Source organism: Schistocerca americana, chromosome 2, assembly GCF_021461395.2.
Source record: "Schistocerca americana isolate TAMUIC-IGC-003095 chromosome 2, iqSchAmer2.1, whole genome shotgun sequence".
NCBI classification, from domain to species: Eukaryota; Metazoa; Arthropoda; class Insecta; order Orthoptera; family Acrididae; genus Schistocerca; species Schistocerca americana.
The window spans coordinates 927,581,231-927,608,153 of record NC_060120.1 but is presented as its reverse complement, the minus strand read 5'-3'; the positions used below and the strand labels follow the sequence as shown (position 1 = coordinate 927,608,153).

The window sequence follows — 26,923 nt, the reverse complement described above, 5'->3', positions numbered from 1 at the left end:
ATTTGTGAGTCAATGTCGGATGGTTTCCAATCTTGCACTGGGATGGCAGTGTCATCTGCATCGATGGCAACCATCATATTGGAATATCATTAATGTGGAGGTTAAACAAGAGGGTCCCCAGGATACTCCAGTTTGCATACCATGTTGTGTTGATTGTTTGCCTCAACTGTCAGAGTTGAAACTTCTGTTAGTTACATATAAGTGTGTGAGACATAAGAGTCCATCAGGGTAACCAATGCCACTGAGTTTATGATTGAGGCTGTTGTGCCAGAGATGATCGAAGAACACAGCCCTCGTTTCTTAGCTGGGGTTGCAGCTATCTGTTATATGTTCTCCTGTATGGAGGAGTTGTTACATTGTAGGGTGGTGATTCCTGAAGGCGAACTGCTCCAGTCTCAGGGTGTCATCGTTGATGCAATGTTTAATGAGTTGTTTTAGAATCACCTTCTCAACAATCTTACTGAGCAAACTCAGGATGCTGATGGGTTGGTAGTTTTGTGGGAGGGAGTGTTCTTTCCCTGGCTTTCTGAACACCAGGATCTTGGCCACCTTCCAAAAGACAATGAAGAATTGGTGTCATAGAATGGCATTCATGATGTATGTTACTATTCCATGGCTTTATCCATGAACTCGTTGAGGACAGGTTTTTAAATGCCATTGGGACAAAGAGCTTTCCTAGCTGAGAAGTGCATAATAGCCCATGTGATAACTTGTAGGTGTAAAGACATAACCTCTTGTGTAAGATTTTGGGCCCTGTTGATCGTGGCATATCCAACCCTCTCGCCACAGTATGCACTTATTTTGCCAGACTCATTGCAAATACCTGCCATAATTTGTGTAGATTGGTGTCTTAAACAGATGGGCAATGTGCCCTTTGTTTATGGAGAATGCTACTTGTTTCCATAAATGACATATGCTGAGCCTGAATAGTTGGTTTGGTGGTTGATCATTTCCATATTGTGTTCAAAAATTTCACTGTACTTGGCTATCAGATTTTGTTTCTAAGATTATGCTGTATACTGAACTTGCTCCTATGGTTCCACATTTTTCATCTAATCTGCAAAAGCTGTGAAATAAAATAAAAAACTTTTGTTATCCTGTAACATGTTGAAATCTAGTTGCTCTTATCTAACACAGTTCTCAGGTTATCAAAGACTAAAGGTGTAAAAATAATTTTTGGACAACATGTATATTTATTATTTATTATTGTTGTAATGGAAGGAAACATTCCACGTGGGAAAAATTATATATAAAAACAAAGATGAGGTGACTTACCGAACAAAAGCGCTGGCAGGTCGATAGACACACAAACAAACACAAACATACACACAAAATTCAAGCTTTCGCAACAAACTGTTGCCTCATCAGGAAAGAGGGAAGGAGAGGGGAAGACGAAAGGAAGTGGGTTTTAAGGGAGAGGGTAAGGAGTCATTCCAATCCTGGGAGCGGAAAGACTTACCTTAGGGGGAAAAAAGGACAGGTATACACTCGCACACACGCACATATCCATCCACACATACAGACACAAGCAGACATATTTAAATACCATTTTTTATTATTATTTATTATTGTTATTGTTTACATAGTTTAATGAGTTGAATTAGTCCAAATTCACTATAGTCTTTGGATTATTAGCTAGACATGCTTCTTATGGATTCCTCTTCTGTTCCCAATACTTTTGCATTTTTTACAATACAACTGTTCTTCCTTCATCAGCAATGCAGAGTTGACCTCATTCATATGGTTTTAGTTGTGAGTCTCATACCACTGCAGAATAGAATCCTCTTCTCTCATCTGCCTTTGATGTGTTGCAATGTTATATTTCATACTTCTAAATAATGGTGAACTTCTTTCAGCCAATCATTCTTCGTTTTATTTTTCCTGACGTAGATGAATAGTTGTTAAAACAATGCACTGATAGATTGCTACTAATGACATATAATGGGTGTTGAGCAGCAGACAGGCACATTGCATGTAGGCTGTTGGATATCTTCAAGATATTTTAGGATCACTAAGTAGATTGTATATAGAGGTTACTTATCTTTGACAATAAGGCTTTCATTTGACTCATTGTGCTAACTGTTATAACTGGTGTGTTATGTATTCTCTTTGAATGCAGTGCGCGAAAGATGGATTCCTCCCAAGCTGTAACAGTATCCAGTCATAAAGATCATTTCTTTACTAAATACAAGTTACTCTTATAATCTTTTTACAACTTGTAGACAGAAGGAAGATCACACATTGCGCAAGAGTGGCAGCCTCAGTGGGTACTAGATTATAGCTGTTATTTGTATTTCAAAGTTAATCTAAAAATTCCCTAAACAGGGATAGTTCCGAAATGCAGGCTTTTTGAGCATTTCCACTTCCCATTGATTCCTTCAGTCCTCAAACTACTGATAATACAATGGAACATACACTCCTGGAAATGGAAAAAAGAACACATTGACACCGGTGTGTCAGACCCACCATACTTGCTCCGGACACTGCGAGAGGGCTGTACAAGCAATGATCACACGCACGGCACAGCGGACACACCAGGAACCGCGGTGTTGGCCGTCGAATGGCGCTAGCTGCGCAACATTTGTGCACCGCCGCCGTCAGTGTCAGCCAGTTTGCCGTGGCATACGGAGCTCCATCGCAGTCTTTAACACTGGTAGCATGCCGCGACAGCGTGGACGTGAACCGTATGTGCAGTTGACGGACTTTGAGCGAGGGCGTATAGTGGGCATGCGGGAGTCCGGGTGGACGTACCGCCGAATTGCTCAACACGTGGGGCGTGAGGTCTCCACAGTACATCGATGTTGTCGCCAGTGGTCGGCGGAAGGTGCACGTGCCCGTCGACCTGGGACCGGACCGCAGCGACGCACGGATGCACGCCAAGACCGTAGGATCCTACGCAGTGCCGTAGGGGACCGCACCGCCACTTCCCAGCAAATTAGGGACACTGTTGCTCCTGGGGTATCGGCGAGGACCATTCGCAACCGTCTCCATGAAGCTGGGCTACGGTCCCACACACCGTTAGGCCGTCTTCCGCTCACGCCCCAACATCGTGCAGCCCGCCTCCAGTGGTGTCGCGACAGGCGTGAATGGAGGGACGAATGGAGACGTGTCGTCTTCAGCGATGAGAGTCGCTTCTGCCTTGGTGCCAATGATGGTCGTATGCGTGTTTGGCGCCGTGCAGGTGAGCGCCACAATCAGGACTGCATACGACCGAGGCACACAGGGCCAACACCCGGCATCATGGTGTGGGGAGTGATCTCCTACACTGGCCGTACACCACTGGTGATCGTCGAGGGGACACTGAATAGTGCACAGTACATCCAAACCCTCATCGAACCCATCATTCTACCATTCCTAGACCGGCAAGGGAACTTGCTGTTCCAACAGGACAATGCACGTCCGCATGTATCCCGTGCCACCCAACATGCTCTAGAAGGTGTAAGTCAACTACCCTGGCCAGCAAGATCTCCGGATCTGTCCCCCATTGAGCATGTTTGGGACTGGATGAAGCGTCGTCTCACGCGGTCTGCACGTCCAGCACGAACGCTGGTCCAACTGAGGCGGCAGGTGGAAATGGCATGGCAAGCCGTTCCACAGGACTACATCCAGCATCTCTACGATCGTCTCCATGGGAGAATAGCAGCCTGCATTGCTGCGAAAGGTGGATATACACTGTACTAGTGCCGACATTGTGCATGCTCTGTTGCCTGTGTCTATGTGCCTGTGGTTCTGTCAGTGTGATCATGTGATGTATCTGACCCCAGGAATGTGTCAATAAAGTTTCCCCTTCCTGGGACAATGAATTCACGGTGTTCTTATTTCAATTTCCAGGAGTGTAGAATCATGGACATCAAAAATAATACATCATAATTACCTTTAACATGTACGTGAGTTTTACTCTCGTACATCTGAAACACTTTTCTCTACTATTAATCATAAATTAATCTTCAGTCTGATCCACAGTTCAGATCATAGGTTCACAATTACAAAATTGCTCCAATGGCGTCTCTTAACAATACAAGTCATCTATCCAGACATACTCTCCCAACAAGAACCTCCACAAAGAATAATCCCCCCCCTGAAGCTTCCAGGAGTAAACAGCTTTTTTATGGTCCATAGAACATCTGTGTCATTGTTTCTCACTGACGGTGGCCTTGAAACACTACAAATTATTCAAATACTACATACTCTTCACAAGATGTACTACACAAGCCCCCTGTGGGAGCAGCATCTTAAGCCATTAATATTGCTATTATTGCTCTTCCCCCCCCCCCCCCCCCCCCCCATGAACCATGGACCTTGCCGTTGGTGGGGAGGCCTGACAAAACTCTACCATCTGGTGAGCAAGATGTATGAAACAGGCGAAATACCCTCAGACTTCAAGAAGAATATAATAATTCCAATCCCAAAGAAAGCAGGTGTTGACAGATGTGAAAATTACCGAACTATCAGTTTAATAAGTCACAGCTGCAAAATACTAACACGAATTCTTTACAGACGAATGGAAAAACTAGTAGAAGCCAACCTCGGGGAAGATCAGTTTGGATTCCGTAGAAACACTGGAACACGTGAGGCAATACTGACCTTACGACTTATCTTAGAAGAAAGATTAAGGAAAGGCAAACCTACGTTTCTAGCATTTGTAGACTTAGAGAAAGCTTTTGACGATGTTGACTGGAATACTCTCTTTCAAATTCTAAAGGTGGCAGGGGTAAAATACAGGGAGCGAAAGGCTATTTACAATTTGTACAGAAACCAGATGGCAGTTATAAGAGTCGAGGGACATGAAAGGGAAGCAGTGGTTGGGAAAGGAGTAAGACAGGGTTGTAGCCTCTCCCCGATGTTGTTCAATCTGTATATTGAGCAAGCAGTAAAGGATACAAAAGAAAAATTCGGAGTAGGTATTAAAATCTATGGAGAAGAAATAAAAACTTTGAGGTTCGCCGATGACATTCTAATTCTGTCAGAGACAGCAAAGGACTTGGAAGAGCAGTTGAATGGAATGGACAGTGTCTTGAAAGGAGGATATAAGATGAACACCAACAAAAGCAAAACAAGGATAATGGAATGTAGTCAAATTAAGTCGGGTGATGCTGAGGGAATTAGATTAGGAAATGAGACACTTAAAGTAGTAAAGGAGTTTTGCTATTTGGGGAGCAAAATAACTGATGATGGTCGAAGTAGAGAGGATATAAAATGTAGAATGGCAATGGCAAGGAAAGCGTTTCTGAAGAAGAGAAATTTGGTAACATTGAGTATAGATTTAAGTGTCAGGAAGTCATTTCTGAAAGTATTTGTATGGAGTGTAGCCATGTATGGAAGTGAAACATGGGCGATAAATAGTTTGGACAAGAAGAGAATAGAAGCTTTCGAAATGTGGTGCTACAGAAGAATGCTGGAGATTAGATGGGTAGATCACATAACTAATGAGGAAGTATTGAATAGGATTGGGGAGAAGAGAAGTTTGTGGCACAACTTGACCAGAAGAAGGGATCGGTTGGTAGGACATGTTCTGAGGCATCAAGGGATCACCAATTTAGTATTGGAGGGCAGTGTGGAGGGTAAAAATCGTAGAGGGAGACCAAGAGATGAATACACTAAGCAGATTCAGAAGGCTGTAGGTTGCAGTAGGTACTGGGAGATGAAGAAGCTTGCACAGGATAGAGTGGCATGGAGAGCTGCATCAAACCAGTCTCAGGACTGAAGACCACAACAACAACAACAACAACAACATTGCTCTATTATGGTGAACTTCCTGATGCTTATGGAAAGGTAAAATTATTCAGGTTTCATATAAATTTGCAGAAAATATTGCGATTGTTCATAGGGTTGATATTCGTGAGACTGTTCACTCATTGAAATAAAATGATAAAATTGGCGGCATAAGATGGCATGAGCAGTGTGTTACTCCACCATTATTACTTGGTAGCTGTTATAGATGTGCTACCCAAAAAGTTTTAAGATTGACGTATTTAGGCAACTAGCACTTTTTACTTCACTATTAGCAGCTAGTGCAACTGTGATTCTATTTATTGATAGCTTCCCTATTCTGGTTAAGTCTCCGTGGGAAACTTTGGAAAACTGGGAGCGAAGCTGGATCAACCTTGGTTTACTGTCAAGAATATACATATATAAATAGTTGTTCTTTGTAATTAGAAACTGAATCTTCAAAAATATTGCAAGTAATGCATGTGAAATTTTGATTAGCTTACAAGTATTCATATTTTACATTGAGAAGTCAGTTTAGTATACAATGTTAAAGTTTGATGATGTGAGTTGAGAATAATATTTGAACAAAAATAAAGACTCTTAATTGATTCTTATGATGTCAGCATGATGTTCACATGAAGCCAAAGATTAGCTGGACATGGACTTGAGGTGTGTGCCATTGAAGCCCCTTTTCAGTCAGCCAGGATGTGAGTTGGAGAGCAACATGGCTGATCACAGGATAGTAAAGCGATTGGGGTTGGACCCTCAAAACACCATGCTCACACCAATGGTGTGTGAATGTGAAACATAGTAAAAAATTAATGAGTGAAGTTCCATTGGTTCAAAAACCTGGAACGCATGGGATTAGTACACATTTAATTACCTTGTCAGAGAAACTCTGTTTGCTGTAGTTTCTGGTCTGTACTGAATTTGTTGGATTTGGAAGAGCTGTAGTACAAATTAGACTAATTCTTAATAGAACAATCTTTTTGGTTTGTTCTAATCTATTACTTCACTTTTACTGGCGAACTGTTTCATGCCTGTGTAGCACAGTCACAAAGTGTCCTCATTACATTCACGAGATGAAATCAGAACAGTAGAGGCACTTGCCTTGCAATACAGCAGGAACAATACTGTCTGCATGTGCCATTTGTGGAGCTGCATTCCTGAGCAAACTGCTGGAACTCTTTTATTCCATTCATGCACCCCATAAAGGTTAAACTTCACATGACACTGGACTTGAGTGTATTCATGAGCGTGTACATGTTTTTACACATCTCAACCCAACAACATTGTCTTTGGAGGTTTGTTGTTTGGCATCATGTGGTGAATCTGTTTCTCGTGGACCTCACAGATTGAGAAATTCCGTAAGTCATAATTTTAGAATAACTGAAAACTTTGAGCAAGGTGCTCAATATATCATAGACCACCCCCAGACTGGTAATGGAAACCCAATATATGGCTCTGGAAAGGGATCTGAAAAAATGCAGGACTCTAAAATACAAGCTAGACCAACTCTAAAATGTTAATTATTTTTCAAATGTCCTCCAAATCGGATTGACTCAATTCTTTGCTAGTCTTGTTGATAGCAGGGGAAAAGTGATCTGTAATTTTCCAAGTTAGAATTGTTCCATCTATATAGATATCCAACTTGCTTGAATTGTATTGTGATAATAACTTCAATTGCAAGCAAAATCTTAACAGTGTGAAGACCCATTGTGAATATTTTCAGAAAATAACTGATGAAAATTGTGAAAGAAAACAAAAGCTCCAGGATTTTTCACAGGATAACACTTATCAACTACAAACTTCATTAGTTCAACAAATCATACATAAATGCATGTAGCATCATCATAAATAATTAAGACACATACTTTAAATCTAAATATAAAACATCATGTAGAAAAGTCTAAGAAAATCTTGACCCATGTATCACGTATAACAAATCCTTAGTTAAAAAATTATGAAATTGATGTTGTGGTTCACAACAATGTACTCTACTTTCATCAAAAATAATACTTCTTTAAGTCTTGATGTGATATTCTAATTCTATGACTGTCTGGATACCCTAGTAAATAAGCACTGGGACTTGGAATTCCTATAATCTCAAAAGGTCTAGTGAACAGTAAATGTCACTTCTTGTTTTTCTTGTTCAAGATCAGTGTGTGTGTGGATGGGTTTTCAGTAGCACTTCCTCACCCATTTGAAATCTTTGTATCCTAATTAATCTTTTGTCACAATCATATTTTGTTTTGATTGCTTGGTTGACGGCTTCACGTTATGACTTTGGGATGGTGTGGAAACTATGGCAAAGTTTTTTGTGGAAATACTTACAGATAACATTTATATCCTCATATTATTCAAAGCTTTTTTTAAACACTTGTAAATATTGTGTCAAGAGATCAAAAAACTGTCACTGTTGTTTGTTGGTAAGGTTCTCTGGTTCTGATATCTGTTACTATACATGTGCTGCCACCCCAGGTAGTTTTATAGAATGCACCAGAAATGTTCACGTCCTGTGATATTGTCTGACAATAAAGTCAATCCAGAAACCTTGGCAGTGTAATCTGTGGCTATCATCCTTCCACAGCAACTTAGGCTGAGTTCTGGCTCCATCAACCTTGAATAATTCTCGTGAATAAATTCAGGGTCTGGAATACAGCTTTCAATTAATCCTTCAACCATGTAAAAGCTGCATTAAGCCACTACATTTTGTAGCCTAACTGTCATCTTTTGATCTCATGCCTATTGCTCCAACAATTTTGCAGCTGTGCACTGGAAAGACTGGCAACCCAAACATCTTATTAAAAAAGCTTGCTGAGAACACAGCAACTAATGTGTCTGTGTCCAAAATAGTTGTGACTGGAATATCATCAACCATGGCCCTAACTGCAGATTATGGAACTCATGGATATTCCTGGTTGCATTTGTTCACATCTGCACAGTGTTCCTCTGTCACATTGGCTCCACCATCATACCTGAAGAACTGCATAGTTTTGTCACAGCCCCTATCCCATGTTATGACTGATTTTCTGGGACTTGATGTGGTTGGAGTTAGTTTACTGGAAGCTGTTTGACACCACAATTGCTATCATCAGCTACTTCTGTTATTAAGGAGGTAGGCTGTGTGGAGAACACAGGAAACAGTGTAAGGTCTGACGCAGGTAGCTCCTGCTGTCTTGTCAATATATAGCAGCCATTGGCATAATACTGTACGAGTATGTTGGTTATAACACTGAATCTACAGAACTTTCTCCATGGTATGTTAGTTTAGATGCATGTACATTGTTAATAACAGCAATTCAGTGTCTTGGTTTTATTGTATTTATAAGTAAAATCCATTTCAAGTGACACAGAGACTAGTACTCTCCACATCTGTAACGGAATGCCAAGTCACACCAACCATCCATCTTGCTGACATTTGGTGCCATCTACAAACTATTCAGTAAATAAGAGGAACAACATACCTGCCATAATGTTTAAATAAAGAGAAAAAATAATACAAAGATAAAAACATTTAATCAGATCAAATCTAATAGTTATATATAGCATGTTCCTCCTTGTGTCTTATAAATAAATTTAAAAAACGGTTTTGCCCATCTGACATTAGATATGTGTTTAAAGAATAAAACAACTGACTCACAAGGAGTGAACCTGGAAATTTTCTTATATTTTCTATGTTTACTGGCAAATGTGGAAATAAGTTGGACAGCAATGTAAAGAATTTTACTTATGTTTTATTTTATGTAATTGCCATGCAAATTTGATGTTTTTTATTTTCCTTTAAATGTTATATATTACGTAGTTCATATGTAGGGTGCCATAAAACCAATCAGTGTGTTCTCCACACAGCCTACCTCCTTTACACAGTAGCATTCAAAAACCTGTGACTAACACACAAACAACAGGGAACTAACATGCATCAAGACTAGAGAATAGCGGTATGTCATCGAATGTATAAGCCATATAGGTTATACCATTAGTTGTAACTTATTGTATCGCCTGACCATATTCTTCTTGCATTTTTTAGCATTGATAATAGCTAGGCACTAGCTGAAATGTGGATTTGCCAAATAAAACTTGCAAAGAGAAAAAAAAGGATGACTGATTGCTGTAGTCTATAATTTATAAATCATGTCACAGTCACTGAGTGCACACACTCTCCTAATGGAAGGTAACCTGTGTGTTTGATTACCTGACTTTGGACAACTAACATTCAGTTTGTGTGGTTGGTTTTCACTGTGGCTGTTGTTTGTCCTAGACCCCTGCAAATAAATATCTCCATGTCCCAGTCATGATCTGATATCCTCTTGGATTAAATTGATGGAATCTGAGACTGACATGAATTCCTCTAAGTTTAACTCTGGTATATGGATAGGTTTTCGTATATATTGATAGGCAGCTTTGCCTTCAGGATCTGTAGAATATCTTGATGTGAAATGGGCTTGTCACAGTAACACACCTTGATTAGATATTTTTCAAAATATCTTCACAAACTTCCAATCTTAAACAAGAAAGGTTAAGAACTGTGTACTTCCTTTTTCAATCTTTCCTGAATACCACAAGATCAGTATTTAGCAAGAAATGCTTTCTCAAACTCTTCAGACATCTTTCATGAACTGATTATTTCTGTCGCTCATAGGGCACTGTCACCAAAAATATATCCTGTGAAATAACAATCTTCTGTGATCCCGCCCAAGATCAGGGTTTATCCACAGATAAACACTACAGGATTTACAATCTTCTTGTATGGAGAAAATATCTGAAACTGCATGTATTTGAGCATTTTCTCCTGAGTTAACATTTTCACTTACATTGTAGTTGTTGGCAACATACCATGCACAGAATGTGACTTTTTTGTATTGGTTGGTATGTGCATATTGTCACAGTGTGACCTGGGTCTTCAGGTCTGTGCTCTTTTGACATCGCGTCATTCTCGTTTGATCTCTCGCACCGCCCCCTGGACTCCCATATCTCTCTCTTGCCCATTTCAACTGTTTCCCCAATTTTTATGTCCACTGAGGGAAATCGTAACCTGTCTGTTCCCTTGTTTCTTGCAGTTCCAGTTTCAATTCACTTGCAGTGGGGAATTTTCATTTGACATATTAACAGTAGCCTGTGTTTGTTGATTCACACATCATGTGATTTGTTCCTTCTTGGCCTTGACTCAAGTATCTGCTGAATCCTGCTGTTTATGTATGGTGAACTTTTCTCCTGTTTTATCTTCATAACCAGTGGACAAGCTGGTTGCTTGTTCGAAAAGTTATTACCATATTACTTCCAGATAACCGTCTATCCCAAATATCATTAACTTTGACTGTAAGCTGTTCTATAACAGCTGGAATTTACTCTTCAGCTTTTCATTATTCTGCCCCTTCTTCTACTAATTCTGTAACCTGAGTGGTCATTTTGAATTGTTTAGTGGTCATTTTGATTTGTTTAGTGGTCATTCTGGTTTGTTTAGTTATCATTCCAGTTTGTTTAGTGGCCTTAATCTACACAGGTACGCCACAAGCCACCATACAGTGTGTGATGGAGGGTACCCTGTACCACTGCTTGTCATTTCCTTTCCAGCTCCACTCGCAAATAAAGCGAGGGAAAAACAACCATCTACGTGCTTCCGAATGAGCCCTAATTTATTGTATCTTGCCCAAAGTATGTTGGCGGCAGTAGAATCATTTGGCAGTCATCATCAAATGCCAGTTCTCTAAGTTTTTTCCATAGTGTTCGAACCTACTGGTATCAGATCTAGTACACCTGCCTCTGAATTGTTTCAATGTCTTCCTTTAATCTGACCTGTTATGAATTCCAAATGCTCAAGAAGTACTCCAGAATAGGTTACACCAGCATCCTATATACAGGGTGTATACGACCCGGGAGATCCGGGAAAAACCCGGGAATTTTTTCGTCTGGGAGAAAACCGGGAAAAACCCAGGATTTTTTTTTTAGAATTCCGGAAATTTTTCATTGTTTTAGTTACCAGTTAAATTTATGTGATTTTGACTGGTAAGAACCAATACGCTAATGAAGTATATTACTGTATCCCGCTTCTGCAGAATAATGCTGCTGCAACAAAACATGAACGAGAGAAAAAAAAACGAAGATAAAACTTAAGTCACAAAGGAAATGTGCCATATACAACAACAAAACACAGTGCTCATACAGGCATCTGCCAACCAAAGTGTGTCAAAGGCTTTAGGAAGAATATGCAGTGCTTCCTAACAAATTGCCTCTGGTGAGCGTGACGTGACAGCTGTTTACATTAGATTCATTTGAGCAGTTGCGGGCGGGCTCTTGCACATGCGCAGTTGAGTCGCGTATGAGTAGTACCTTCTCCCGCTTCTGGCTACATATGTGTGGCTGGGCGCCACTATCTAAATTTCTCCGGTTCGGAAATATATTGTAGATCTGGGGCTGATGCACAGAGCACTCTGAGTTGAAGTGGGACGGTGGATAGTCTCCACGTGACCTGTGCTTACGTTTAGTGATTTTGCTGTTTCCTCTTCATTTATTGCTCTCACATTAAATGAAAACAAAACTGATTTCTGTGGTCAGGAGCTACCAAATGAATTAAAATACGCTCACATAATTACGGAAGGCTAAAATATGTTGTTAGTTTGAGGTTTTATTTCTACCTTTCTGACAGTCAAGCATTAATCGCCTTGCAGAACAATGAACTTATTTTTGTCGGTTTGCTAAAACGATTCGGCTTTTATTAATCTTTTGTGCAGAGGCAGTCAATTTATTTGAAACGAAGTGTTTAATTTCACACTGTTGGCTAGTTTCAACTTGCATTTCAAGTGCACGTTTTCCATCTTCTAGCTCGTATGGCATTATGCCATAATAAAGAACCAAACATGAGATAATACAGTACTGGTACTCAAGAAAATTTACATCCGAATCTGGACATAACGATTGTGCACTTTAAGCCGAATTATGCATTTTAGTATGGTTCACAAAATTCCGATGCTCTTGAAGTATCCTTTGATGTCTTGTTTCTTTTATGACATAATGCAAGATCTTTTAACGTTTTACACGCACGAAGATGCGGGCTTCCTGCGTCATCGTAGCTGCACAGGCGCAGTGACGCCTGTTATCTGGCGCTCTCTGGCAACTGCTGAAACGAACCAATTTCTAACAGGTCACGGGAAAATATTGCGAATGATGGGTTGAAAAATGTTACTTTCAAAGTAAATTTCCTTTTACGCAAGATGAACTATGTGCGAGAATGTACGATGAATTTCTTAAATCACAGAGTGTTTGACTCTCATTTAATAATCAACTCTTTGAGGGCAACCATCTAGAAGAAATTCGAGCCCAGAAGATCAGACATTTACGTCGTTATTAAAAATTTTACTGGCACATTTGTGTGATGTATCTTAAAGTGTAACGCACGCAAAAAGATCAGCATTATATGTGGAAGCTTAGCTTCTCTTGCAGCTTATTAATCTTCAAGACCAATATTATTTATGAAAACTTTGTTTTTGTTGTAGCAATACTATGTGTATTAATTTAAACCATTAACTTTTCTTTTTTGTGTGTTCGCGCTACTTACAAGTGATCTTGCTATTGGCTGACTACATCATGTGTCCTGTGATCAGCTGGTGAGATCACGTGACATGAGCCATGACTGTCTTACAAAAGCGTGTCGCAATCTCGATTTCATTGCTTCGGAAAGTAACATGCACTGTTTGGTGGAATTCGAATTTATACCTCCGTAACACAAAACAATGTAGCTTACATGTTGCTGCACATCAAAGATCTTTCCAAAACATTTTTTTATTCCTCCTGTGTTTTGTTTTCTAAAGTGCCGGAAAATTCTACGCTTGTGTAGAAAACCATAAACATTCTAAGGATTGAGAAGTTTTACAGTGCCGAGGAAAAGTATACTGTCACTTAAAATGGAAAAAGTGTATTTTCACCCGTGAGAAAGTGTATTTTGAACCGGGAAATCCTGGAAAAATCCAGGAATTTTTTTTCCTTGTCCATGTATACACCCTGATATGTGGTCTGCTTTACAGGTGAACCATTCTTTCCTAAAATTCTCCCAATAAACTGAAGTTGACCCTTCACCTAACCTACCACAGTTCTCACATGTTTATTCCATATCATATTGCTTTGCAACTTTATGCCCAGATATTTAAATGGCTTGACTGTGTCAAGCAGGACACTAGAAATACTGTATCCAAACATTACAGGTTTGTTCTTCCTATTCATGTGCATTAACTTACAGTTTCCCACATTTAGAGCTAGCTGTCATTCATCACACCTACCAGAAATTTTCTCTAAATTGTCTAGTATTGTCCTACAGCCACTCAACTTCAACGCCTTACCATACACCACTGCATCATCGGCAAACAACCTCAGATTGCTGCCCACCCTGTCCGCCGAGTCATCTACGTGTACAGAGAACACTTTCCTGGGACACTTCTGATGATACTCTTGTCTGTGATGAACACTCGCTATCAAGGACAACATACTCAGTTCTATTACTTAAGAAGTCTTGGAGCCACTCACAAATCTGTGAACTTATTCCATATGCCTGTACCTTTGTTAACAGCCTGCAATGGGGCATTGTGTCAAATAACTTCTAGAAATCTATAAATATGGCATCTGCTTGTTGCCCTTCATCCACAGTCCACAATAAACCATGTGGGAAAAGGGTAAGCTGAGTTTTGCAGGAGCAATGCTTTCTAAAAGTGTGCACATCACAGGTGATCAGATGGGTTGCACCCAGAATAGGCTGAAGGCTGATCTGGAGGCACAGATTCTAACCATCCTAGCAAGACTAACTGAAGAAGTGAACTGTAAAAGTACACAGAATTCTTGATATGCAACTTGCTACCCTCCTGATGTGTCACCAACAGATGCTGATGTGTTAGTGAACTGTGTACTGGTTGTTCAGTGAGCAGCTACTGCACTACAGACTGAATGAATTCACCCTTACAAAAATGCGAGATTGAACCTCTCAAACAGAAAACACACACAATGGTTAATAAATTTACTATGAGGAAAACACAGGACAAGAGAAACACTTAATTTGCCACTCTGTAGATGTGTATCAGCCAAGAGCTGGAAGCCTAGCTCAGCCATTTTGTTCTGTTTGATAGTCATTTTGGTTTTTTTATTGACTATTTCACTTTATCTAGTTGCTATTTCAGCTTGTGTAGTGGTCATTTCAGTTTGTTGAGTTGTGAACAATCTTAGTTACTTCAACATTTCAGTTAAGGGATCTATAACTGGTTAGCTCACTGCTCCTGTTTCCTGTACCTCCTCAACTGATTGAAAATTTCCTAGCTCTGGAGGCACCATTTTAAACTGAGCATGAGTGCTGAAAAAAATAATTAATTACTTAATTAATTAACACTAAATCTGATATGACTAGACACAACACACACAAATTATTGACTGAACAAAACAAATAACACAAAAATATATCTTATTACTTATACTATTATACAGAAGACACTGAAAAGGAAGAGCAAATGTTCTAGATCAAATGGTGATAGCACTGCACTGATAAATTAACTAGTAGGATCACTATTCTTCAACAATTTGGTACAAGTGAGAGCTAGTAATAAAGGTTAATGCCATGTCTGACTTTGTTTTCTGCTGCTGCATTGTGAAGTTCATTTGTGATTGAACTTGGTTCAGTACTGTCTGGTGCTGTATCTTCCACTAATTGTCTATCAAAGAATGCAGCAAATATGTCATATAGTACAGCAGTTAATCATGAATACAATAACTACAATACACAGCCCTGTTGTATTGGTAGTACATATAGTGATTATTGCTCATTGATAATAAGACTTCAGGGTGGTCTATTGTGCTAACTGTTATACTGTTATCTTACATATTCTCTCTGAATGCAATTTGCAAAAGGTGTATACTTCTCAAGCTGTAACAATATCTCATAATAATGGTCACTTCCTTACTAGATATGTCGAGGGAAGGAAATTTACATGCTGTTAGTCCTGAAGTGCTGGTATGTTAAACGACTCCACTGTCTAGTGATTCCTTCGATCCACAAACTGCTGATAGTATAATGGAGTAGGAAAGGGGGGATCAGTGAGTGGTATCAGAAAAATTCTCCACCACACACTGTCAGGAGGTGGCTTGTGGAGTATTGGTACAGATGTGCACATCATGAGTCAGGAGTAAAAGCATCATCACAGTCCATAAAACATGTGTATAATTGTTTCTCATCAGCATCTTGCACACACTGGCAATTATTTAAACTCTACATACTCTTTACAAGATATACTGGACTACAGAACAAAGTTCTTCTTCAGTCAGAGAAATACACACATCCATCCACATGTTTCACACACACACACACACACACACACACACACACACACACACTTGGCCACTGTCATCTCTGCATGCTGAGCCCTGATTGTCGTGAGCAGCAATATCAGTGGGTTTGAGTAGTTGTGGTATAGAAGAAGTGTGGAATGAGGTGGAGGAGGGAGAATGGAAAAGTAGAAGTACAGAAGGGGAAAAGACTACCCATGTGCACTGGGGGAATAGAAGGCAGTGTAAGCCTAGAGTGGAAGCAAGGAAGGGGATAAGATGCAGGAGCACAAGGACTAGTTACGTTTGAGTCCAGGTGGTTTGTAGGAATGAAGTTCATTCTGCAGGGAAAGATCCCACCTGCACAGTTCAGAAAAGCTGGTGTTCCACCTGCACAGTCAGAAAAACTAGTGTTGGTAGGAAGAATCCAGATGGTTTGGGCAGCGATACGATTGTTGAAGTTAAGGACGCCGTGTTGGCTGACAAACTCAGCAACTTGGAGGTCTAGTTGTTTCTTGGCCACAGTTTGGCAGTGGCCATTCATATCAACAGACAGATTATTAGATATAATGTCCACATAGAATGCTGCACAGTTGATAGTCCACATGGCTGGTTTCACAGGTGACTCTGCCCTTGAGGGGTCGGAGACACCTGTGACAGGACTACTCTAGTCCTCCTGAAATATGACACTTCATAAAGTCTAGGATTTGGGCTATCCAATGCAGGTTCTGATTTATTAGTACCCATAAAATTTATCACTGTGTACTTTCTGAATATCATTATTTGATTATATTGTAGTTCAGATTCTTGGGTCCTGGAACAAGTGTTGAACTATATTTATTGAGTCTTACTAGAAATTAAAGTAAATTAAAATGTTCTGAATATTTTATCTATATCTAATTGTTACATGCTATTAATGAATAACAAAGCTTTCTCAAATTATTTTTTACATACTTGAACAGTGATTATTTTCTACGTTAGTTGATAATAACAGTATAAGTAATAGTAGTATATTTTGTATTACAGAGTGCAGGTGAACGCAAGAGCCGATCACGTGGTTTGTTTCGTCTCAAGTTCCGACGGGGTAGCAGTCGAGCAGTACGAGAAGTTTCAGCATGGGGTGTTGTTGAAGTTGCAGCATGGCTTGAAGCCCTGGGTCTTGCCGAGTATGCTGAAAGTTTCACACGCAATGACATTCGAGGTCGGGAACTCCTTGCACTTGGACGCAGAGATTTACGTGAACTTGGAGTAGTTAAAGTTGGACATGTCAAACGAATACTTGCTGCCATAAGGGACCTGAGTTCGTGATCCAAGAGCGTGTAGGTGGTAACACCTACACGATCTCTCAGTTGAACCATAAGAGGCATATGGACAAAGGACCTTCTGTGCTCAAACAAAATTACAGTGAATGTTATGATGTGTCTTTCTCTGGATGGAAGTTCAGAGTGTGGAAGCTGTCTCATTTACGCTTATTACTACTCTGTCTCTCTGTCTGTCTGTCTGTCTGTCTGTCTGTCCGTGTGTGTGTGTGTGTGTGTGTGTGTGTGTGTGTGTGTGTGTGTGCGCGCACGTGTGTGTGTGTGTTTACATATTTCTGTGTGCACACGGTAAATTTGTGTATGCCTTCTCTCCAGACTATTTGCAAAATGCAATGGATGGATGCGTGAATACTTGTTATGGCATTTGTGCCTTTTCTGTCAATCAGGTGCATAGATCTTCGGTTAAATGCAAATAGCCTCGTGTCCCTTTGGGTGTGGAACATCTGTCACTGTGGCATTGAACATTTTCAAGAAAACTTTAATTATCTTCTTTTATACTTCAAACAATGCTTTCTTGTAGAAATGTTTACATACTGAGTAATACAACATACATATTGTTGAGAAAGAGTCAGTAATCTTTTTGCAGCAATGAGAGAGAGAAAACATTGAAACATTGTATCTTATAAGATTGGCTAAAATTATACCAATGAAGTATAAAAGATTTTACTGGTTAGATCTGAAAAATTATTTTAAAATGAGATAAGAAAGGATTTACCTCTGTGCCTAATACTTCACTTTCACTTTTTATGAGATGCTTTACATCTTCATTGAAATTTGCTTAACTACATTTTGCTAAGCATATTAACACAATGCTCTTCAATTGCAATGAAGTCAGTGTTGAATACAGGAAGTCAAAAGTTTGTACTTTTGCAGTGTGAAGAATAATACTCATCATATTTCTAATATAAGATATCGGTTATAATTGTCCAATATGTTTGATGTCTGTTGAGTGGTTATGTCAATGGGAAGCTAAGATGACATACATCATGGTAGAACAGACAAATCATACTTCAGTTTAAGAATGAAGTCTTGAACAGTGAGAGCAAAGTGGTAAGAGAGTGTACTGTTCACATGGCTGCTAAGAAGGAAATGATTAGTTTAAAAGAAGAAAAAGTTATTGCATACTCAGTGTGATATATTATGTACTCTTTACTCATGGCTTTATTTCTTCTTCAGTCACATTATTTTATTTAAGCAAGATACTAGCACTACATCACATAGCCTGTTCTCTTCAACATAGGAAAACAGCAGAAGTAACATTTCAGTATCTACTAACTACCCGATTAATTTTCTTTCCTGTTGTTAATACTTTTTTCCATGGTGCCATAAGTCCTGAATTCAACATTGTACTTTGTAACATTCCTTATGTAGTGGCTGCTGCCCTCTGAGTCCTAGTGTCTTCCATGCCTTACCAGAAAGAGAGCTATATGAAGCTCAGAATATAGAACCCATGTGATTTTTGATGTACAAATATTTTTTCCCTTGTAGTGTATTGAGTTTAAATTTGTAAATATAGTTACTAAGTATTCTTTAATAAGACTCTGGTAAAGACCATTTCCTAAAGAGAGGTTGTGCATTTACTGAAATGGTAATTGTGTTCTCACTTTTTATTTTTAGAAACACTGTTAATGGTTAGTAAAAATGAATCAATATTATTGAATGAGTTGAATAATGTGTGTGATATTAGGCATAGGTTTTTAGGTGCTTCGTATGTCTCAATATGCAGTATCCTTAAATTCATAAAAATCTTGTTTCTCATACAGCAGGGCAATTCAGTGTAATGTCCTGCTTTGTATCTTTGTACGGGTAATGTAAATGCAGTTGATTTTAATTTTGTCTAGCTTAAGTTAAGTCACTACTAAACCACATTCTGCCTGTTTCCTATAGGAGTACATCTCCAAAACAGTTTTCATAAAGACATATGTTAGATTTTTTTTCCTTTTACTGTAAAATGATGTGTTTCTGTACTTTTAGACTGGTGTGTTAAAATGTTGCCTGATAGTTTCTTATTAGATTAGTGTTATAGAATTCCTTTTAGAAGATTTTTTAAACAAACAATAGTGAGAAAAAAGTCAGGTATAAGAAATTTGTGAGTACTTTGTGGTGTAAGCAAGGATGCTCCACCTTGTGTAAAAGGATATAATAATATATTTAGAAAATGTATATGTAGTACATATTCCTTCTGAGCAATACTAAACTTCATTAGAAGTTTCAATAATTATTTGGAAAGCTTGTTATTATTCTTGTCTGTTGAGCGTTGCAGTAGTACAGAGTTCAGAAAAATTATTTTCTACTCCAGAATTTCATTACTACTGCTGTTAAATAAGGAGATAACGTGTTATTGTTATTGGCCACATTTGTGGTCACTCTAAATCCGCTATTGCGGTTACATAATCAGTAATGGCCATAAAGTCAACACATTTTCTGAATTTTTGATGCAATTTTATGCTTCATTTTGTATTCACTTTTTAATCTCATTTACAAATGTTGTTTCCACACACTGTAAAGCAGGTATTGGGGTATGTTTATACCTTGTTATTTACAGGAAAATTGCAGTTTGTTTGTATTACACAGCAAAAGATCGAATTATATGTGAAAACATTTCAGTGCTATAAATTAAAGACATAAATTTTTATTTTTGATGTTTCATTCACAAAGCATGCTGCTTATCTATTTATTCATTGACTCTGGCTTTTTATTTGCTCATATCAAGTCTAAAGTAAAAATATACTGTGCAACATACATTCCTACATGCATACTAAAAAATTAAAGTAGACCAAACATTCACAGATAATTTGCTTTTCCATTTAATTGAGTTGGCATAAAATGCTTATGCTGTAGTTTTAATATGTGCATTTGAATATCCGTTTACTTTGCATTTCTAGTATATAAGTGTCATAATAAACCCTGATGTGAAGAATTATTTCAAGTATACATATAATCAATACATTTTTACAGTTGTTTGCATGCTTAGTACAGGTTCACAGTACTGATACTACCTTCATTAACCAACAATCAGATATCGTAGCTGAAACGCTACAGATGTAATCTTAGGTTTTCAGACTCTCATATTTATACTTGCCTACAGAGATTTGGGGAAGGAGATAGGTAAGATTGTAAGATTAAGGATAAAGAAGTTTAAACAATCACACATTACCAGAGGTTAAAAATACTGCTACAGTGGTAAAGTTCTTTTATTATCACATGACCGGTTTCGGGGTCTTATACGCCCATCTTCAGGTGTCGTAATTTGGTGCTGCGAGCCCTGAGTGCTGTAGTGGACATGTACAAGGTGCAGTGTGCTACCTACGAGTGCAGGGCATTACATTAATTCTTGTTTTATAGATCACGAATATGACATTTCATAATGATGTGGAACATGATACTGTGAAGAGAATCTCTGCAAACAGGTACTTTTCTCTTTGATTTATTTTTCATTATGTTCTGCTGTCTACCTGGGAGAGCTTATTTAAAACTCAGTTATATCTCTTCTGTAACTTCTGAAAGGGCTGACATATCTCCGGTTCAGTTAATTACTGTCTTTTAATTATTTCGTGTGGAATTCTTAATAAACTAAATTTACATGAGGGTTTGGAGTCATTTCTTTAACCTTCTATGAATGAACTAATGCTGATAAAATATACATTTATCTCATAATGAAAATAAATTAAATATTTATGAAAGAATAATTGAACCCAGTATTCATAGTTAAATATAAAATGCCACACAGCTGTAGCATTTCCAAATTTTGTTTGAAGGAGCTGATGTCTTACTAGTTTGTGAAACAGTAAATGCATTTCAGAATGTAATAGGAATACAAATTTCTCTAGATCCTGTTTTTCTTCTCTACAGATGAATTTTTGTTTCAAGAGGAATTCAGAAACATTTTAGAGTAGCATAATAATAAATATGTTTCTTAAATTTTGTCCAACGTATGGAATCACTTAATACACTCAGTAACAGTAGCAGTGGGGAGTATTATGCCATCACAGCTGCCGGCAATGCATCAGTTTTCTGAACTTATGATTTATAGTAAATTTTTCAAGTCATCAAATAATGAATAACCAAATGGATTGAGGTTTAATGAATATGACTGGCATTAAGCCTCACATTGCCATGCTATATGGCTGTGCTGCATGATAGTTTCTATTCCATTGTTATCACAGTCACATGAGAGACCCAGTTTGCCAGTTACTTATTAAGTAACCCACATCATTAGAATTATGCCTGAACTATGGCAAAAATTGGTGAACATTTCTTGCAAACATCAGGACCAAAGTGGATTTCTGTTGTACTGAAGACTTCTAGAGGAATCCATTAATAATTTCAGAATTTGTTCTCTGATGGCATTCTTTACTAATAAGCACCTTTTTAGATATACTGGGTCGTCAGTATTAATTTACAGTAATCATGAACAGTATTTTAACTAGTTGCTCCTTCTGTTCCTATGTCAAGTGATGTGATACTCAGTGTATGTTCTCTATTTAAAACTGAGTTTATCACGAATTGTATAATTTTCCTGTCAGCCATAATCAGTTAGGACAATGCATCAGTATTCTTTCATATTTTACTTATTGGCAGTTATCCTTTGCTCACTTTCTTGTATATGGTTTCTTTGCCACTAATGAACAAGCTGTACATGTCGTGTGACAGGGCTCTTTCACTACCATTCGCTACTCACAGTTCTTATGGGTCACTACGTGTTTTTCCCATGCAAAAATCTCACACAGTTCATCTTGGTCCATCATAGTCCACCTCCATCACATTCATGTAATTGTGCACTTGCAGAAGTAATGCCAAGCACTTTCATACACTTTCCACCTTGTGACTGTGGAACAGTAATACCAATATGTGGAATTTCATCATCATTGTGAATCATTTGCAAATTATTCTTGTACACAACATTCCCATCTAAATCTGTTTGCACATATTTAATTTTGTTGGGTGTTACGATTCGTATGGACGTATCAGATGTAAAGCATAGCACTTGTTAAAGTGCAAGTATTGTTGTTTGGTGCTATTTGAATTGTACTGAAGTACTGAGTTAGTCATCATTTACATTAATAAGTAAATAAAAGCCAGGCAAGCCTTTTAGTTTAACACCACTTCAGAGATACAGCCATTACGCTTTTAAAAATGAAAAATACTATGTATTTCATTTATTGCCCACAAATGTTCACATGCTGATTTTGTGCACCTAGAAGCTGTAGCAGTAATTTTTACTTTGATTTGCACATACGTAGGGACATTTTCTATTCAATTTTTCATTTTCAGGCAAGTTGACTAACTTGATCGTCTTCTTCTGATATACAGGTACTTTAACTAGAGCTTGCATGATACATCCATTAATTTTGTTGCTTGTGGGTCCTCAGCCACTATGAACTTTCTGAATAACATCTGCTGTCTAGATGAAATTCACAGACTAAGACAATAATAATTAAAATAATCTGAAACTGACATATTTTTTATGTTTTATTTATAGCATCTATTTTGAGGCAGCAAAATGGTTATCACTTTTTTTCCTCATTTCCATTGGGGAAGATTTGTGTGGAAATCTGGTCTGGCTGGCAGATTGTTGTGTACTCAGCCTCTTCAAGTTGTAGTGTCCTTCTTGTGAACTGGTCCTGCAGCGCACAGAACTTCGTGTTATTTTGAGTGAGGCATACTTGGTTAGAAGCCAGGTATATGCTCCTGGGATGAGCAGTCAATCAGTCACTCATGCACCAGTACTAAATTCTTAAATGTATAAAAGAGAAATGGAAGGTACAATTTTATTGCTATTGATTTGAATAGAATTACAAATCAGTGAAATGTTTGTCCATAGTTTCAAATATATTTATCATTTTGGAAATCTTTAATGTTCAAAAAGTTAAATATTTGAAAAGATTATTCTATGCTTCTGGCACATTACTTAATTTGAAATCTATAAAAGTAACTTCTAATCAAAGACCTTTGAGTATTATCCTGTCTACACAAATCACAAATCCCGTATAACATGGGCATTAAAAGTTATTATCAATGCTCAGTTCAGCACTACACAGTAATGCCATGAACTAGTGAGTTGCAGCTCAATATTATCAGTTACCAGTTATCAATGTTTAGGTGCTGGTGTTGATTAAAATAATTAAAATGATGAAAACTGTATATATTTTGTTGTTAGGATGGCTTTCCTTTGAGAAAGTAGGTCCTTAAGGAGGCGCTTTATTTTCACTGATGAAACTTTTGCCATTTGATCATGAGTCGTGATTTCTTTATGGAACCATGATTGTGTCATAGTTACACAGTTCTGTGCACATCAAAGATTAATTGACTGGCATTATTTTATTTTCTCTGCGTTGGTTTTCTCTCTCTCTCTCTCTCTCTCTCTCTCTCTCTCTCTCTCTCTCTCACACACACACACACACACACACACACACACACACACACACACACACACACACGGACATAAGGACTACGTATATCTCAGATTGCAGTAAACCCATATTTATTAGTATGAATTAACTGTTATATACTACCCGGAAAAAGTGGGTAAAACATTTCGATGTGATTGATCACATCATGCTGATTGTTTAAAATTATCATGGCTTCCTTGTGCTGAACCTCTCTTCTTAATAAGGTCTACCAATCACATTATCTAACCATAATTATTCCACCCTTCCACATTCTTTATTTTCATTGCATAAAATTACCTGTCTTCCATAATAATTGTATGTAGATGTTATAAGTGCAGCATCACACCAAAAACATTTTTACATAATACATAAGAAGACACTGATAGGGCTATATGACCAGATGGGAATCAAAAATTTATAGACCACTTTGACTGCTCCACATAGCATCTTCCTTATCTTAATGATAGCTTGTTTCATCTGTCAGTGCTACTGAGTCAGCTAAACCTAGCATCTTCCTGCAGTAATACAAGTTTAATGTAACATAAACGATTATTAATTCCTCAATACTCTCTCTTGGTCAGACATTAACTTTTGAGAATTTGTTGCAGACTTACATTGAAAGTGTGTAAACTTTTAGGCATAAATCAGTTGTTTCTATAACAAATAGTCAGAACACTCAATTACACTCGGAGTGGACCCACCGACATATACAATGCATGTTCAACACAATTATCAAGATTTTATTTGGCAGCATTTCCTGTACCTGCCACAACTGACATAATGAAATAAGATGAGTGTATAACATTATTGGCCAGGAGACACTGTGTAGGATTGTTCGGATGTCCGGTATAAGCCTTTCTATATGATGCCTCTTCGGCAACTTTCACATCAATGAGGATGAAGTTAAGATGAAATGATTAGGATAACACAAACACCCAGTCCCAGGTGGAGAAAATCTCTGACCTGACCTGTCTGGGATTCAAAACTGGAACCCTGCAATCTAGAGACAGCAGCCCTAACCACTGGGCCATGAGCTCCAGTTGGAAAGTCCCTCATTACAGTACTCAACCACTGATATCAACATTCATTGTTAATTCTAACCCCAGGCTTCATGCAAACATTATGCTGCCATACAATGTTTCTCAATTAACAACTAAGGAAATTAGGATCAGCTATATACACACCCTCTTATGAAGACAAGGTAACTGACTTGGTGTCTTAGTGAATGTCTCTAGTCCTGCTTACCATGGAAAGCTCTTATGATTCATGAATGTTGTTATGAAAACTGTGAAATTACAAACAGACAGAATGACTGACCATCACTTACCATCAGGAGGTGAAATTCTGGTGTTGCTTATAGACACATTTAAAAATGAAAACAATAATCCTAGCTTTTACAACTATGAATTCTTTCTTCAAGGAGGAAAGAGGAATGTGTTGGGGAAGATTAGAAAGGAGTGACATGTCTTTCAGAACCCAGGATGAGGATGTGGGAAAACCTCTTCCCCTCCTTCCACCCTAAGGAAGAAACTATTAGTGCTGAAAACTAGGATTAGTGTTTCCACTTTTAAATGTGTCTGTCGGCAGTACTGAAATTTCACCACTTGATGGTAAATACTACCCAGTTATTCTATATCACTGTGAAGTTATAGTTTTCTCAAGAAAATTTTCCCTTTGATGTGAACATTCTTTTTGCATCAATAATTTAAATACATAAGTTCATTATTTTCACTTCAATATGTCAAGTGGCCCAGTGCCTATTTTACTGTATGACCAATACCATACTGACTAAATGCATACCATTGGTAAACAGTTATCCTGCGTAAAGCTATTTAACATACTAGCTGAAAAATGCTCCTGTTGGTGCACAAAAAAAGTGAATATACTCTTCTTTAAAAGAATCTGACAACAAAGTGTGGAACCAGTTGCCTCAATCTTCGTTCGCCTTCCTCACTAAAACATATTCATGCACTTTTAATACAACATTCTAAATCCTTTTACCTAGTCTCTCTTTGTAGTGAAGCCTTCAAATTCGGCATCTCCCTCTGACTGCTACTCTCTTCATATGCTTCTCTCCTACCATCTCCTTTTTCTTCCATTGACTCATCCTCCTGTCTGTCTCTTCTGTTGTCACTGTTTTCATCCCTTTCTCTCACTCTTCCTTGCCAATGTCTCCTCCTCTTGCACTTTCACTTTCTCTCTGTCCCCCTGTCATTGTCTTTGTCACATTATTTTTCCGCCCTGTTGCTATTGTCTCTTTCTTCTTCACCTACAGTCTGCTGTCTTAATTTTGAGTGACAATTGTCTCTCCTCCACACATGTCTGTGGGAATGGGTTGCTTGGGGTTTTCACATGTAGACTGGGAAACTTCAACACATGGGTATAGGCAAGGGGGGCAAGTGGGCAGATTCTTTTGTGTTGAAGTTTCCCAGTTTGGGTTTTTCCAGACCCTCTTTAGCCTGTGTATTTCTCCATTCATCTCTCTCCTTCATTTCCACTGTTTTTCTCATTTGCTCCCACTGTTACTATCTCCATTGATCTCTCTCCTCTTTTGCTGCCAGCATATCATTGATCATCATTGTCTCCTCTCTCTGTTTGGCTCCAATTTCATTCACCTCTCTGTCTCTTTCACTGCCACTTCCTCCCTCCCACAGTTACTGTCTCTTCTCTCTTCCTCTCCTAGTGGCTCTATCTCCTCTCTCTTCCACTTTCACCATCTCTGTGTTACTCTCTTTCAGCACAAGAAAGCTCCTATATATTCACACACCAAACTTTTTGGTGAAGAAGGTGGAATGAGGTAGCTGGGTCCCCATTTTCCAGACAGGGTCTCTTAAAGAGGAGCATTATAGCCTTCTCTGCACTCAAATAGAGCATTTTTCAGCTGGTTGCCTTCATTTCCCTGTTACAGCAGGGAGTGCTGCTTATATAAAACAAATTCTGTAGGTCAGTAAAGTTTTGACAGCTTATTTGTATACTTTGAAATGTATATGTAAACAACAAATATGAGTGAATAATATAAGGTTAATAGAAAATCATCTCCCATCCAACACAAGTCCACTTTACACTGTTTTACATAAAATGCACAACATTTTTAGGTTACATGTACAGTGTACCAAAAAATGTGGTGTTTGATTTGGAACTACAATGGTTTTGTAAGACAAAATAATGTTTTGTAAGATGCTTATGCCAGCAGGTGGCACCATCAAA

General features: G+C 38.3%; 1 protein-coding gene across 1 annotated transcript in view; it reads left to right on the top strand.

Moving 5' to 3' along the window:
- LOC124594870 (diacylglycerol kinase eta) overlaps positions 1-19,928 on the top strand; it is a 563,158-nt gene extending 543,230 nt beyond the window's left edge. The window contains exon 25 of the mRNA XM_047133339.1: positions 17,032-19,928. Coding sequence (XP_046989295.1) covers positions 17,032-17,313 — 282 coding nt within the window. The 3' untranslated portion in view covers positions 17,314-19,928. The remainder of the gene's footprint in view (positions 1-17,031) is intronic.
- The last annotated feature ends 6,995 nt before the right edge of the window (positions 19,929-26,923 follow it).